Raw genomic sequence first — 16165 nt, forward strand, 5'->3', positions numbered from 1 at the left:
CCTGGGATCAAGTCTCGCATTGAGCTCCCCACGGAGAGCCTACTTCTTCTGCCTATGTCTTTGCCTCTCTCTGTATCTCTCATGAATAAGTAAAATCTTAATAAAAAGGGGCAGGCCAGGTGGCTCAGCAGTTTAGCGCCACCTTCCGCCCAGGGCGGGGATTGAGTCCTGCGTCGGGCTCCCTGCATCCTACAGGGAGCCTGCTTTTCCCTCTGCCTGTCTCTGCCTGTCTCTCTCTCTCTCTCTCTCTGTCTCTCATGAATAAATAGATAAAATCTTAAAAAAAAAACAAAAAACAAACATAGGTCGAACATGGGCCAGTTCCACTGTTAAGTCCCAGCTTAACAAAGTTAAACTTTGTTTTTCCACTTGAAGAATGTATACAGCACTTTTCTATATATTTTTCATGCATTGAAACTGGACTTGGTATAACTATATTACAGGAAAGCAGAAATTGGATTGGAGTTTCCTGTCTTTGTTTTCTGTAATTCTACAAAGTTGAAGCTTAAGCTTCATTAAGCTTGGTACAGAGGAAAAGTGGGTTGATCCACAAGGAGTCAGATTCCCCATGTGGAGCAGCTTCCAGTGGCCTTCCGTGTTGTGTGCTCAGGTACATAGTAAACACTGCAGTACTACGGGGGCTAATGTGTAGATATTTGTAAAAATTTTGCCACAATTGCATATTTTTTGCATTTTTGCCTGATGGCATTGTTTTTTATAATAAAACCTTTTCTGATTAAAAACTTAAAAAAAAACCCCATATGCTGGAATCACATGAGAGAGTGTATATAAACCATCTTAGTACAGTTGTGCTAACAAAGAATCATCCTTTCATTGATACTCTAGAGTCACATTCTAGATCCTTGTCTTTGTCTTCAGATCCTGATGCAAGAGCAGGGTTGCCTCAACTATCAAGAGGGTCTGCTTGTCCTTATTCACGTAGACTCAGGTCTGTCAGCATCTTCCTCCAAGCAGAGCAAGGCCATGGGCAGCTTTTGGGATCACCAGTGTATCAGTAGCACTGAAATACATGTAGACTAGATACTGCTCTTTCTTTCCCCGGGTTTCCACCATGGCGGCTCTGTTTCCACTCTGTTGTATGCCCTAAAAGAACTTTGGCATTTGCTGAAAGGTCATCGGTTGCAATTTTAGATCATTGGGTAACTCGAACTTCTAACATTTAAGTGTAGCTGCGAAGGGGTATGATTGCTGTCAGCATGGGCCAGATGGTGGCAGAAATAGCAGACCCTCCCCTGTTCCCTTTATGGATGAGTCATTGACCACTTATAAATAACACTAGCCAACACCTCTTCCTCCCTGTCTTCAAATTCTCCAGCCTTCTGCTTATTCTTAACATCTGCAGTGCACCAAGCACAGAGCTTCTCCAAGTAGTTGCACTGAAGCACTGGTGGGTTGGTTTCACTTCCAATCTCTTGTTAACAGATACTTTTATAAAACATAATATAAGAATTACAGGAAAGGCCAATGAAGAGAGTTATTGTTTAAGCAGAATTTCAATTGGGGGAGATGAAACAGCTCTGGAGATGGATGGTGATGAGGGATGCACAACACTGTGAGTGTATTTGATGCCACTGCACTGCATGCTTAAAATGGTAAAATAAACAAAAAAACAAACCTGGAAAAATGAAAATAAATAACAATTTACAAATAAAAACAATAACAAATAAAAAACAATTACATGCAAAATGTGAGCCCTGATTGTTTAGTGTTAGGTTATAATTTCATTTAAATTTAAATCATATTTGACTGCTAGATTTAAATCACATTTTAATATAGTCAGAGCAAACATAACATAGGAAAATTGCTATAGAAATTTCTAAATACCTTCAATTTTACTCCTAACTCTGTCATGGACTGGTACTGTGTGCAGACTGTCCATGGTCCATTTTATATTTTGTTCTACAGTAAAATGAATTTTTAAAAAATGTACAGTTATTTGAGTTTAACACACATATAGATTCGAATTGCCATCACTAAAATTAGGATATGGAACAGTTCTATTGGGTATAAAATCCCTCCCTTGTCCTAACCCTGCTCATACCCTCAGGCCCTGGTAACCTTGGAATTGTTTTTATATTATATTTATTAATTTTATCTTTTCAAAATATAAACAGAATAATACCTATATAGTCTTTGAGACTGGGATCTTTCACTTAGTTTAATGCCTTTGAGATTTGTCCCAGGGCTGTATATAACACGTTTGTTCCTTTTTATTGCTGTATACTATTCCATTTTATGGATCTACTTCAGTTGGTTTATCCATTCACTGAAGAGCAGATGGATTTGCAGTCTCTGACATTATCAATAGAGCTACTATAAATATTCACAAATGGGTATTTGTGTGAATGGCCACAATCATTTCTCTAGGGAAGATGTGAAGGCCCTCATTCCACACCACCATGTAGGAAATCCTTTGATGTCAATGTTGTATTTCAAAGGAAACCTAGGAACTAATAACCAAGACACTCTCTTGGCCCAGGACATCCAGCCACTGCTCTTCCTGTAATTATGTCAGAAAAATCATTGTTGATCTCTCGCTTGAAAAACAAAACAGGGCTGTCCCGGTGGCTCAGCGGTTTAGCGCTGCCTTCAGCCCAGGGCATGATCCTGGAGACCTGGGATCGAGTCCCACGTCGGGCTCCCTGCCTGCTTCTCCCTCTGCCTGTGTTTCTGACTCTCTCTCTCTGTGTCTCTCATGAATAAATAAATAAAATCTTAAAAAAGTATATTATAAAAAAAGAAAAACAAAACAGATTAACTTTGTTAATGGCAGTAGGACATGGCAAGATCAAAGATATCCCCTTCTATAGTTCTTACAATTCCCTGAAGCTCTCAGTAAAGAAAGAGAGCTTTCTGGTTTAGATCCTGAAGATGTCAAAATTAGAATAATCTGACAGGGCAGTTCCCCTAGTACAGCTACAGAAACTTGTTGAAGCATTGTTTCAAGAGTGAGCATTTCCAAAATAATCTAACAGTCCACACACTGCAATGCAGTATATCTCTGTACCGACATGGATGTATATTTCTAAGATATTTTGCTATGGTAGCCATGTTAGGTTGGTTGGTCCATGGAATACCAGTGCCCAACCCTTGTAGCAAGGGGTCACCACAGCTCAGAAATCTGGCCAAAGCTATGTAGGTAGAAGTCCACTGGTGTGTGTGTGTGTGTGTGGGGGGGGGGCTGTGTTTTGGGGAAACATTTCTTTTCTAAAAAAGGGAACTGATGTGATTGGTAGATTGGAACACCTTTCTCCACTCTTTGGGTCTTCAGTGTGGGTTAGATGTTCAGAATGGTAGTTGCCATTTTGTGCTCTTGAGACGTCTTACCTTGGAGGCAGAAGCCAGATGACCAAGGATAACAGAAGAAGCAGAAGCGCCCCTAGTGGAACCCTTGAATAGCTAAGTAAATGCCAGCAGCTACCTCCTAGTGAACTGAAGAGAAAATATGAGAAAAATACCCCCCCACACACATATCTAAATCATCTGAGTTTTCTCTTACTTGCAGCTAAACGCATTCTGATCGAAACAATTGTCAAAAGAAAAAAAACATTGCAGAGCAATGTGTATATTCTTCTATTTTGCAAAATGTACACGTAATTGTTATATATACATCTAAAATAGTTATATATCTGTCTAAAAATGATAACAATAGTTATATATACATCTAAACTCCATGTACACGTAATACACATACATCTAAAATAGTTATGTATTTATCTATAATAGCTAACAGACACCAAGTACATACTATGTGCCAGGTTCATCTTACTGCTTTTAATCCTGACAACCATTCTATCAGGTGGATGTTTTACTGCTGTTCCCATTTACAAGAGAAGAAATTGAGGCTTCAGGAACTTTCCCAGGACAACTAGCAGATAACTAGCTTGGGACTCAGTGCCAGGTCTGTGTAGCCCTAGAGAAAGTTCTTGATCTACCCTATGCAGGTCCCCAGCAGTGCCTATTGCCAACACAGACTCTCACCAGCTCAGCTAGTTCTAGAGAGTAGGTTGGGGGCTGGGCTGGTGGTAAGGACTCTCATGTTTCTTTATGTTCTCTAGTGTTTCCGTTCAGTAAGCAGGTGGTATTTTTGAATTCAAAGCACAAGTCTAGAGGAATTGATAAAACAACCCTGATGTGAAGCACCATGCTAGGAATGTAATTTTCTTCTTCTAGTTTTGATATCTATTATAGATACCCAGTCAGTCGTACGTGCTTTTTGGAAATAAAAAGCACCCTTTCCAAATGCTTATAAAAGACCGCAGGCTAAGAGGTCCCAGGATTGCCATTATTTTATTAGGTGACCTATACCCCAGATAAGATATCTGCCAGTGTGCCACTGGGGAATTAGGTTCTGCAGGAGATACATGTAAAGCCTTCCAAGTCCTTGCATGAGACGGTTTTGTGGATCATTGTTTTTAGTGGCTGGATTTCTTTTCTCCCACCACTTACTTAATAATTGCCTCCTAGGATCTTTAAAGAAAAAAGGTTCATCAAGAGAAAGCAGGTGCGTGTTTCTGGGCTGCCTGATTCTATTTACGGCTTGCTTGGTGCTTTGGCAGCCTTCAAAATCAGGCTCACCAGAGAGGTTTCCTTGAAGGCTTGCCCAGTTATCTGAATCACGTGGGTTGGGGCACCTTTTCCTTAAAGGTCCTGGCAGGGCTCGCAGACACCAGCTCAGACACCGAGGAGCCCCAGGCTTCAGAGATAAACAAGCCTCCCCGGGAGAAAAGAAGGATTTGAAGTTACCCGCCGCGATGTCGGACAGAAGCCCCTTCGAAACGGACATGCTCACCCTGACCCGCTACGTTATGGAGAAAGGGCGTCAGGCCAAAGGGACGGGGGAGCTCACACAACTGCTGAACTCCATGCTGACGGCCATCAAAGCCATCTCCTCGGCTGTGCGCAAGGCCGGCCTGGCCCACCTGTGAGTCTGGGGGAGCAGGGGCGGTGCCGGAGCCGCCCTGGCACGCAGGGGCTCGGGCCCAGGGAGGGTGGGCAGGCCGCGGGGGCCTGGGCCAGCTCGGTGGCAAAAGCCGTTTGCCTCTGTGCCCTGGAGGGAAGGTGCTTTCCAAGTTTCTGACTTTGATAAAGGGGCTTTTGACTTGTTCAAGAAAGGAACAAAAATCCTTGGGAGACGTGATATGGAGAAAAAAATACATGTTTTCTTTTTCCTTTTTTTTTTTAATTTTTTTTAATTTTTATTTATTTATGATAGTTACAGAGAGAAAGAGAGGCAGAGACACAGCAGAGGGAGAAGCAGGCTCCATGCACCGGGAGCCCGATGTGGGATTTGATCCTGGGTCTCCAGGATCATGCCCTGGGCCAAAGGCAGGCGCCAAACCGCTGCGCCACCCAGGGATCCCTCCTTTTTTTTTTTTTTTATATGTAACTTTTCCAGTTGCAATGTATTATAATGATGATAAGCTTAGGGGCTCGTTGCATTAAAGACATAGATTGAATTATTGTGACTTGTCTCTTGTGGCACAAAGAAACAGCGAGGAAGACTTACTTCGCTTTATGCTCTCAGCAGATATGAGCCGTTTTATTGCCGTGAACTCTGTCGATGTGCTCAGGCTAGGAATCATTTACCAAATAACTTCCTGTCCTGGAGGTCCAGGCTTACTATGGAAGGAGTTTTTGCTTTTAAAACAAATTTTAAACTTTTTCTCGGTGACTCTTTATCTTCTTCCCTAGTTGGTGTGCAGCAAGCTGGAAGTGTTCTGTGTCTCTAGGAGGAGGGAATGCAGAGCGTTCTTCTGCTTTGTTCTCTTCCATACTCTGTCTAGGCACAGAACGAGGCCACATTCATGCTACAGCTGCTGACTGTCACAGCTGCTGACCTTAAAAAATAAGTCTGTTATTTTACCAGTAAAGATTAGTTTATTGGAGAATAATAGAGAATTGCAATATGGGACAAGCAAGCCATGCCAAAAACCATAGGCTGGTCTAACAAAGGAAAAGAAGACTATTTATGGAGAAGGAAATTGGCAGGGGTTGTTTTGAACAAAAGTGAAAAGAAAGGGTTCAGGGCCATCATGGTTTCTTATTGGCTGAGTCGCTGGGGTAGTTAGTTACTTGTAGGAGATGCAATGTAGGTCTTCCCCTGTAGACGCCTGAAATTGATGATTTCCTGAAGGATTCTTCTTTTGGGGTCTGGACTTGACAACACTTCCTGCAATGACCTCCAGTGGCACAGTGTGAGGGCTCCCCCTCCTGGCTCAATTTTAGTAAGGTTTCCCTTTTTAAATTTTCACACAGCCCAGTGTCGGGTTTAGATCTGCAATAAAAAGAAGCTTTCTCTGGGGTTCCATTTTCTTTGTAGCAATTCCAATGAAAGTCCTCTCAAAAGTTGAAGGAACTTGTTATTATCATTCCTCCAAAATGAGGAAATAACAGAATCTAATGATTTAAAATATTAATTCTTAACAATTATGTTCTTTTAACAACAACACATAAATTTGATAGCATTATGGGGTGCCTGGGTGGCTCAGTCGGTTAAGTGTCTGACTCTGATCTCAGCTCAGGTCTTGATCTCAGGGTCATGAGTTCAAGCCTGGTGTTGGGCTCCACACCCAACACCAGGCTTACTTAAAATGGAGCTTACTTAAAATGGAGCATTATGATTGGCTTTCCTCACTCTCTGCTTATTGCTGTAACTGTATTATCACCCCATTCAGTGTTAATGGCCAAGCTCTATGCTTAAGGACTTCCATGATGCGAGGTGCAGCCATCTGTCTCTGCCTGCTCCTACCAGGTCATGGGCCGTGCTGAATGACACTAAAAAGTGACTTTTCCTGTCCCCGGATATGGGCCCTGCTATGCTTAGAGCCATTTTCTGGGCATCTCCAATGCTTGCTGACACTTCAGTATTATTCACCCACCTTCATGTGCTCTTCCTCTGTTCAGGATGCAGTGGCTGCAGTGATAGGGTTGTACTAATCAGCCTCAGAACTCTAACTTTGTGACTATTGAGTGTCCAGATGAAGTGGACTCAGGAATTGGATAATAGGTTGTTCATCGAAGTTGGGGCTCTTCCTCCCATGTGATTGTCTACTCTTGCCAGGACTCAGTTTCCCACTTGTAAAATGGTGGGGAAGTTAACAGCCCCCAACCTCTAGGGGTGTTGTAAGGCTTAGTGAATCCCTGAGATGTAGATTTCAACAGTGCCAGATCCATAATAATACATGTTCAGTAGATGCTCATTTTTACACTGGTTCCAAGCCCAGATCTGGGGAAATTTGCCAGCTGTCTGGTTCATGCTGCCGATTGTCCACTAGGTGACAGGTGCAGCCTGTGAATCTAGACGTCAGACTCCACCTTTCAGCTCCACCTTCAGCTCCCCCCGGGCTGAGGGAGCCCCACGGCCTCCTAATTCAGATGACACCCTTCTCCTGGTCCCTCGGTAAGAAACACCAAAATGGCACTGTGAGAAGCCTATTGTCTGGAAAGTCCTTCTTCCTAACAAAATGCTGAGATTATTTTAACAGGACCCTGGAATTGCTTCACACCAGAAGCTGGGCTCTCTGTCCTGGAGCAACTCTGCTCATGAAAATGGGACTTTCACAGACTCCCGCCCCTTTCCCATTCTGGGGGCCCTCAAGCCCCTCATTCTTTTGCTTCCTTTTTTTCTGGGAAAAAGCACAAACTCCATGGATGCAAAAGGGATCAGAAATTTTCAAGTTTTTTCTTCTTTTTTTGTCCGCTCATTGCTGTAGGAAGAAGGGACTGCTAGAATGCTTCTCCTGGAAACATCTTCATGGTTTTCTACTGTCAAAGTGGTAGGATATGCACTTAAAAATTGTCACTGAAGCTTTAATATTAGTTAAAATGGTACAAGATATTGTCCTGCGGGATATAAAGCCCTCTTACCCCCATGACCTAACTCAGGGCAGTTGTCAGACAATTAGACCTCATTATGAATGAGCTCCCATTCTTTCTGGAAGGAAGGGTTTGATGGAGGTTAAGGTTAGACAGCACCTGGAGGAAGGCCGTCAGTCAAGGAAGAGGGTGGGAATAGAGTTGTCCCCTGCTTAGGGTAGATCATTAGTCTCAATCCTGGCTGCCTGTTAGAACCACTTGAGGATTCCTTCAACAAATAAATGGCATTAAGAAAAGGAGAAGTAGGAAAATTACTTTCCTGCCATGCCTTCTTCACAATTCAGTGAACATGTATTGAGCATCTACTACGTCCTTGGGCACTGTGGAAACCAGGACAGAAGGCCGCCGTTCTAGGATTCAGTGGGCAGATAATCTAGCAGGAAAGGTATTCCCATGAACAGATTGGGAACTGCTGTGGAGGAGATGACTGGGGCGTGCCTGGTGTGTGGTGAGACCAGGGAAGCTTTCAGAAGGAATCAGGAGGAAGAGTTGGAAGAAGCTGATGGTTGGCAGACAGCATTCCTGTGGGAGGAACACCACGAGTGAGGGTGAGAAGGAGAGGAGCAGTTTTCTGGGTGCTGGTGGCAACAGGACCTTTGTGGCAGTTGAAATGAAAAAGGCTTGCGTGGGGTAAGAGCCACGCCACCCTTGGAGAGAAGAGTGTGGGGGTAGGGCAGCAAGCCCAGGGGTGCCAGTAAGGCAAGTGTGGTGGGGCCTTAAGCCCATGTAGGAATGCTGGGTGAGACCAGAGTGATCTGGCTGGCATGTGAGAAGGATCCTGCCCATGATCGTGGAAGGTGGGAGATCTTTGCAGACCGGTGTTCTAAAACATAAAGCTAGCTAGAGTTTTTCTTACCTTGCTCAAATGGTGGTGAAGAATGAAATCAGTTAAATCTGTCCCCAAGTTTCCTTCCTAAGTAATGCAAACATACCACAAGGCAATTTTTCATCCTGCCCACCAGGCCTAACCACTGGAGGGTCATCAACAAATACTTGCAATTTCAGCCCCAGAAAGCCACAGGCCTTGACTCTTTGGGGTCAGGAATGCAGGCAATGTGTCTGACTTTATGAGCTAGCTCTTCCCCTCACTCCCCACTGCCAAATGCAGGTTTGTATTTTATTACGATTGAATCCTGGTTAGCATCATTGTGAGAAGAAGGGGACCTGACAATATCCCTGGGGTGTGAGGCAGCAAGGTTGAGAGTCACCGCTGGGGGACATGTTATACTTGGTCTGTACAATGTGGAGACTCCATGGCCGTGAAGGGGGTGGTGGGATGCAATGGTGGTGTCTTAGCATCTGGACTTTGCTGGAATAGGGATTCCTTCATTCAGACCTTCCTCTTCTTAGGTATGGAATTGCGGGAACTGTGAACGTGACCGGGGATGAGGTGAAGAAACTGGACGTGTTATCCAATGCCCTGGTCATCAACATGCTGCAATCCTCCTACAGCACCTGTGTCCTGGTTTCGGAGGAGAATAAAGACGCCATCATCACACCCAAGGAGAAGAGGGTGAGTGTGAGGCCCACACGCAGATCCCCCTTCACCAGTAGGTGGTACGACTGAGTTGGGAAGACGTTTTGGTTTTCTTGCTTTTCTGTAGTTTCTGAGATTTTCTTCTATTCCTTAACTTTTGTTTTCTTTTGGAAAAAAAAAATGGGTTGCATACTTCTTTAGTTAGAAGTCTTAGGCTGTCTAGTGAAAAAAAAGTTTCATAATGAGGTGATTCATTTAGGAAATAAATCAAAGTAATTTACTGAAAATGCCTCAGCAGGTGGAGTTCATGGGTTTTCGCTTCATGTGCTTGGAACAAGTGCTGCTTTTTTTTTTTTTTTTTTTTTTTTTTTTTTTTTTTTTTTTGTGGCTTCAAAATCATCAAGTCCAATAAAAAGTGGAGTTCCTGGGGAGAGCAGGAACTGCTCCACTCCACTTCTATTCCCCATCTCACACTTCTCAAGGGGGCTCCGGTTTCAGCAGAGATTTCTTCATGCCTGACAAGCTGTTAAATTCATGTAGGAAAGAAATCATAAAGATTGTGTCCTCTTGCCTTCATACATTGGCAAACTTGCTCAGTGCAGGGCATGACCAGGGAGGGTCTGTAGTCATTCTGGTTTCATAAACAATTCATTAAAGACAGATTTTCTGGTGGCCAAAAATTCAATCCATGTTCAGCTGTGATACAAAAGAAATACTGAGACTGGTCCTTGTTTTATACATTGGGTATTGAAGACCATTTCTTCATAATTAGCTGAGTGTATGGAAGAGGTAAAGCCAAATTTATTAAACACCTGTTGTAAACCACTGACTGTGCAAAGTACTTTACTCTCATCTCATACAATTTAAACTAGAGTACACTGATTATTTTCAACATTTAGTTCCCACCGACATGCCCCTGATCGTCTCTCCGATCTAATCTATCACTTTCTTCCCCAGTTGGCCTATCTACATAGGTCTTAGTGCTAGTTCTTCTTTTTTTTTTAATTTTTATTTATTTATGATAGCCACAGAAAGAGAGAGAGAGAGAGAGAGAGAGAGAGAGAGGCAGAGACATAGGCAGAGGGAGAAGTAGGCTCCATGCACCGGGAGCCCGATGTGGGATTTGATCCCGGGTCTCCAAGATCCCGCCCTGGGCCAAAGGTAGGCGCCAAACCGCTGCGCCACCCAGGGATCCCCTTAGTGCTAGTTCTTGAACATTTTCCAGCATATGCTAGATATTCAACAGATATCCATTGAGTGAATGCATGCATGAATGAATGGGCTCAGTTGAATTATCTACAGGGAGAATGGGGAATTTCCAAATTTATGGATTATCCCACTTTTTAGCCTACCTTCACCCCCATTGAGGAAGGAATAAAAAAGAAAGAAAGGTCAGCTTAAGCTAGGGCATTACTCACCAAAAGTCAGGGAAAAGTAATTTCAGTGGTTAGGAGAAATGATTCCCATCTAACCTGATATTATATTACCTGTGTTTAATTAGCCAGGAGACTCTGACCCCATCACTAAAGTGCTCCTGGAACCCCACATAGGAAGCCTGTAAAAAGTATCTGGTGTTTTCCATGGAATGTCAGCTGGAACAGTCTGGTGCAGCAGTGTGTGTGGGCTAGAATGATCCCACTCACTCTGTCTTCTGGTCTTTGCATAGGGCAGGTGGGTTGGATGCAGCAAAGCCTAGGACTTTTTTATTCCCCTGACTACTTATGCTTACTAGCTCTCTTAATAAGACAGATCCAGAGGCCCTGGGGCATTGTTCTGAGATTTTCCAGTCTTTTGGCAAAAACATTCCAAAATGAGGAAAGGCTATCTTCAGAGTGGTTCAGAAAGAATCATGAATAAATCCGTAAGTGACCTTCCTGTGGGTATGGGTAGAGCTAGCCCAGGTTTATCTTCAGCTTCTCCACCTCTTCTGGGCCAGGTGCCACTTTCAGACCTGGTTTCTTCTCACACCTCCAGCAGCTCTGAGCTCCCAGTGGACCCACACAAGAGGGGAGGGTGGTGCCAGAGGAGGCCTGGAGGTGGATGGGACCTCAATCGCCCCATGTGGGCATCAACTCATCAGTCTATGGGCAGGTTGGCCTGAGCTCATGATTCATAGATGCTGATACACTTTGCCATCCTCAGGTAATTATATTTTTTGATAAGGATATCCTTTTGCTCTAAATCACTTTTTGATATAGTGTTACCTGCTGTGTACAGACATTTACAGAGTGTGTTGTTTGGAAGGGAACCAATCAGGTGGCTCTTCCCTCTGTGCATTTAGGGGAAGTATGTGGTCTGCTTTGACCCATTGGATGGATCTTCAAACATTGACTGCTTGGCCTCCATTGGAACCATCTTTGCCATCTATAGAAAGGTGAGTAGATAGTCTGATCTTTAATGCCCCTTCCCTCTGGTAGTTTCTGGAAGGTTCCTGGGCTGGGAGTCACAAGGTTGGAGTTTTAGCCTTTGTCCTCCCACTAAACAGACACACCACTGTAGGCAAACCATAACTCGCTCTGCCTTGGGATCCTTACTGGAAGAACTGATCTGGTACTTTTCCAACTGCCTTCTTTACCACACTGGTGGGAAGATAAGGTAAGATGACAGATGGGGCCTGGGTTTGGAGATGGGGATGTGACACAGATATCAGACATAGTATTAGGTTCCTGGTGGTATTTGAAGACTTACTCTGTTTCTCATTATGTTTCTCAAATCTTACTTAGCCATGCACTTAGAGGCTTAAAGCAATGACCATTTATTATCTACCATTTTGTAGGTCAGAAGTCTGACAAGCATGGCTGGGTTCCCTGCTCAGGGTCTCATAAGGCCAAAATCTGGGTTTCGGCCAGCCTGGCCTCCTCCTAAGAGGCTGGGGGTGGGGGAATTAGCTCCGATGCTCATTTAGGTTATTGGCAGAGTTCAGTTCCATTCCTGTTATAGGTTGGAAGTCCTTGGCTTTTTGGGCTGATTGATGCTGTGGCCGTTCTCAGCTTCTAGAGGCTTCCTACATTCTGTGGCTTATGAGTCCTATGTCCTCCAAGGGGGCAAAGGCAGGCCAAGTCTTTGTCAGACTTCTAATCTCTCTGATATCCCCACATTGCCTCATCTCCCCTGCTCTCAACCACAGAAAGTTCTCTGCTTTTGAGGACTCATTTGATTCGATTGGGCCCATCTGCACAATCCATGATGATCTCTCTATTTTAAATTGGTTACCCTAATTACATTTGCAAAGTCCCTTGTGCCACATAATGCAACACAGTCACCTGTTCTAGAGATTAGGATCTCTTTGAGGAGTTTCACCTACCGCACATACCTAACAACAGCAAATATCTTATGGGTTGGTTTGTGACCATCCAGTATCACCAGAGGCTTAATGTCAAACCACATTATACACACTAGATCTCAATTTGAGGATCAGTCCTCACTCCAATCAAAATGGCTGGGCCTCTGGCCTGGGGCTTTCAGGCGGAAGGAAGACCTAGGGTGCTGGATGGTCTTAAGGCTTGTTCAGTTGGGTAATCTGCCCTCCAGTCTGGTGTTAGAGGCCCATACTCATGTCTCTGGCTTGATAGTACACATTCTTTCCACTAAACTGCTTGTGATCAAACAAATTGTAAGCATCACTGATTTTCTACACTACGATTTGGCACTAATTCTATAATGTGCATGTAATTAATTTTCTCTGAGTGTTTTTCAAAGTACTCTTAGATGATAAACAAGGAGGAGAATTGGGTCTGTCCCATGTCACCTAATGGGTTGTCTGTAGATGTTGCTATTGCAAGATATTTTTGCCTGGCTGATGGTTGTCCAAAGAAACAGGCCAGAATTTGATTTTTGGAGGCAAAAGCTTAGCAGAAAAGTAACTGTAGCAGGATATGTGAGTTAGTCTAAGCTTTTTTTCTGAGGAGAAAATCAAGAAGCAGGCCTGGGCTCTGCTACTTCTGTTTTGGAGAACCAGATGGAGGCCAAGCCAGCCTAGACTGGGAGGAATCTCTGAGAATTTTGCTTTCCCAGTTGATGCTTCTCTCTCTCTCTTTTTTTTTCTCTTGCAAAGAGAGAAAAGGAAACTTCTGCTGAAGGAGCGGGAGAGAATGACCCAAGACACTTTCTCTGCTATTTGAGAAAGTGAAAGACTAAGATGAAGTTTTGAAATTAGGCAAAAATGAGCTAGGTGAATAAAGGAGCTTTGCTTCTCCCTTTGAGGTACAGCTTAGAGATTAAAAATAAAGAGATGGATGGTGTGATCTTTTGGAGTTTCTGGAAAAAGACCCAGTTGTACCTTTCAGGTGGTTTTAAACATTGGCTTTTTCATTATGGCTAATACTATGGACTGCTGAGCATGAGCCTGGCACTGTTGTGCCCATCTGTAAGCATAGTGCTCCTGGGTCAGTCCTTGCCTCAGCCTGTGAGGCAGGTGTTCATACTGCTATCACTTTTTTACTGGTGAACAAATGGAAGCACAGAGAAGTTAAGTAACTTGACTAAAATCACCAGTTAGTACATGGCAGGTCAGGGGTTCAAACGGGCTCTCCAACTCCACCATCCACAGCTCTTAATAGCTTCTCACTCCCCTCCAGTTCTGTTGAGATATAGTTGATATATAGCATTGTATTAAAATAGGTGAACAATATAATTATTAGATTTGATAGTATACACACACATACACACATATGGTATATATACATCTATACCATAGTATACATATGGTATACATACATATATATTTATACATTTATACATACATATATATGTGTGTGTGTGTATATATATTTGGTAAGATGATCACCACAGTAAGTTTGGTTAACATATTACCTCACATACTTAAAAAAATAAATATTTTTTTTTCTGGTCATGAGAACTTTTATGATCTGCTCTCTAGCAACTTTCAAATGGATAATCAGTATTGTTAACTGTAGTCACCATGCTGAGTCACATTACATCCTTAGGATTTATTCATCTAATAACTGGAAGTTTGTACCTTTTGGCCACCTTCACCCATTTGCCTCTCACCCTTCCACCCTTGCCTGTGGCAACTACCAATATGTTCCTAGAAAAAAAAACATAGGATACCTACCTTCATGCCTATGGGGAAGGTAAGTGCTTCTTCAACAAGAGATAGAAAGCAATAACCATGAAAGAAAAGGCTAATGAACTGTAGTTCATTAAAATTAAGAGCTTTTGTTCATCAGAAGACAAAATTAACAGAGTAAAAAGGTTACTACAGATTGGCAGGAAAAGATTTTCAGTATTTCCAACAAGGAACTCCTATGCAGGATAAATAAAGAACTTCTACAATTGAAAAAAACCCCACTGACCTAATCAAAGGGATGAGCAGACTTGAACAGACTAAAGAGATTTTTTCCCCACAATTGGCTAATAAGCACAAGAGAGATGCTCAACATCATTGGTCATTAGGGAAATGGACATTAAAACAATGAGACATCATTCATCCCCACAAGAATGGCTAAAATGAAGAGTGCATACCAAGTGTTGATGAAAACACTGGAATTGTTGTACATTGTTGTACATTGTAGGAATAAAAAATAACACAAACACTTTGGAAAGTTGGGATGGCACCTACTGATGGTAAACATTAGGGTCCAGCAAGTCCACTCCTGGTACACACCGAAGGTAATTGAGTGCTCATGTCTGCCCAAAGACATGTGACAAATGATTCATAATAATGAATAATGATTCATAATATCTCCCCTGACGGGAAAACAAAGCCCAAGTGTGTATCAATATTAGAATGGATAATTGTGGCATATTCATACAACAGAAAGCTACATAGAATGGAAAAGAACAAAAGACTGTGGTGTGCAAAAACACAGATAAAATTGCAAAGACATATTGTTGTGAAACATAAGCCAGATACGAAAGGACACATGCTTTGTGATTTCATTTATATGAAGTTCCAAAATGGGCAAAGGTGATTATCTTTTTGTTGTCAACATGAGAAAGGGCAGTGTAGAAGTTACATTTGGGGGAGGTGATAATGATTGAGGAGGGCACAAGAGTCTGCTAGCTTGTTGGAAATGTTCTATAAATTTATCTTGGTAGTTACATGAGTATATACTACACATATGTGAAAACTCACTGAGCTGTACAGTTCAGATTTGTGTTCTTTGCTATGTGTAAGATACCTCAATTAAAAAAAAAGAAAAGATCTACTTTTCCACACAGTGAGCCTTTGCAATTGCCATTAACTTTACTGGTAAGCGACCATGGGATGCATTCCTTCCTTACATGTGACAGATTTAGATATTTTATTGGGGTATGAAGAAATAAAAAGGCCAGAGAAAGAGAACATCAGATCATTTGCAAACTACTCTGAGATTTTCTGAGAAGAGTGTCATAGCAATAGACGTGACTAATATGAAGTAGATTTTTGAGATCTCAAAACCAGAAAAAATGAGCCTTTCTTTTTTCCATGCACTGAAAAAAATTACAGATGGGCTAATGAATTTTGTGGAGAGATGGAGGATGAAACTAGAAACAAAACATAGGAGACTATTAGTCTGGCCTTGTCTTGATGTAGGAGAAATTATATCTAACTGTAAAGACAAGAGAAGAAAATAATATGGGCTGTAATGAATAATTTTAATTACCAAAAAATTGCACTGTGAAAGAAAAGGACACTGTAAATACAATTAAAAAGCAGATGGCACTTGGGGAAAATAAGTTAACACATATAAGGTGTTACTGTCTCTCAATGTAAAAGGGTATTAATATAAACAACAAGTGGGACGCTTGGGTGGCTCAGTGGTTGAGTGTCTGCCTTTGGCTTAG

General features: G+C 42.5%; 1 protein-coding gene across 1 annotated transcript in view; it reads left to right on the forward strand.

Annotated features, from left to right (window-relative positions):
• The first annotated feature begins 4558 nt into the window (after positions 1-4558).
• Positions 4559-16165, forward strand: part of FBP2 (fructose-bisphosphatase 2) — a 32698-nt gene continuing 21091 nt past the window's right edge. The window contains exons 1-3 of the mRNA XM_072835358.1: positions 4559-4945; positions 9250-9412; positions 11658-11750. Coding sequence (XP_072691459.1) covers positions 4776-4945; positions 9250-9412; positions 11658-11750 — 426 coding nt within the window. The 5' untranslated portion in view covers positions 4559-4775. The remainder of the gene's footprint in view (positions 4946-9249; positions 9413-11657; positions 11751-16165) is intronic.

The sequence above is a fragment of the Canis lupus genome, chromosome 1 (genome assembly GCF_048164855.1).
Source record: "Canis lupus baileyi chromosome 1, mCanLup2.hap1, whole genome shotgun sequence".
NCBI lineage: Eukaryota > Metazoa > Chordata > Mammalia > Carnivora > Canidae > Canis > Canis lupus.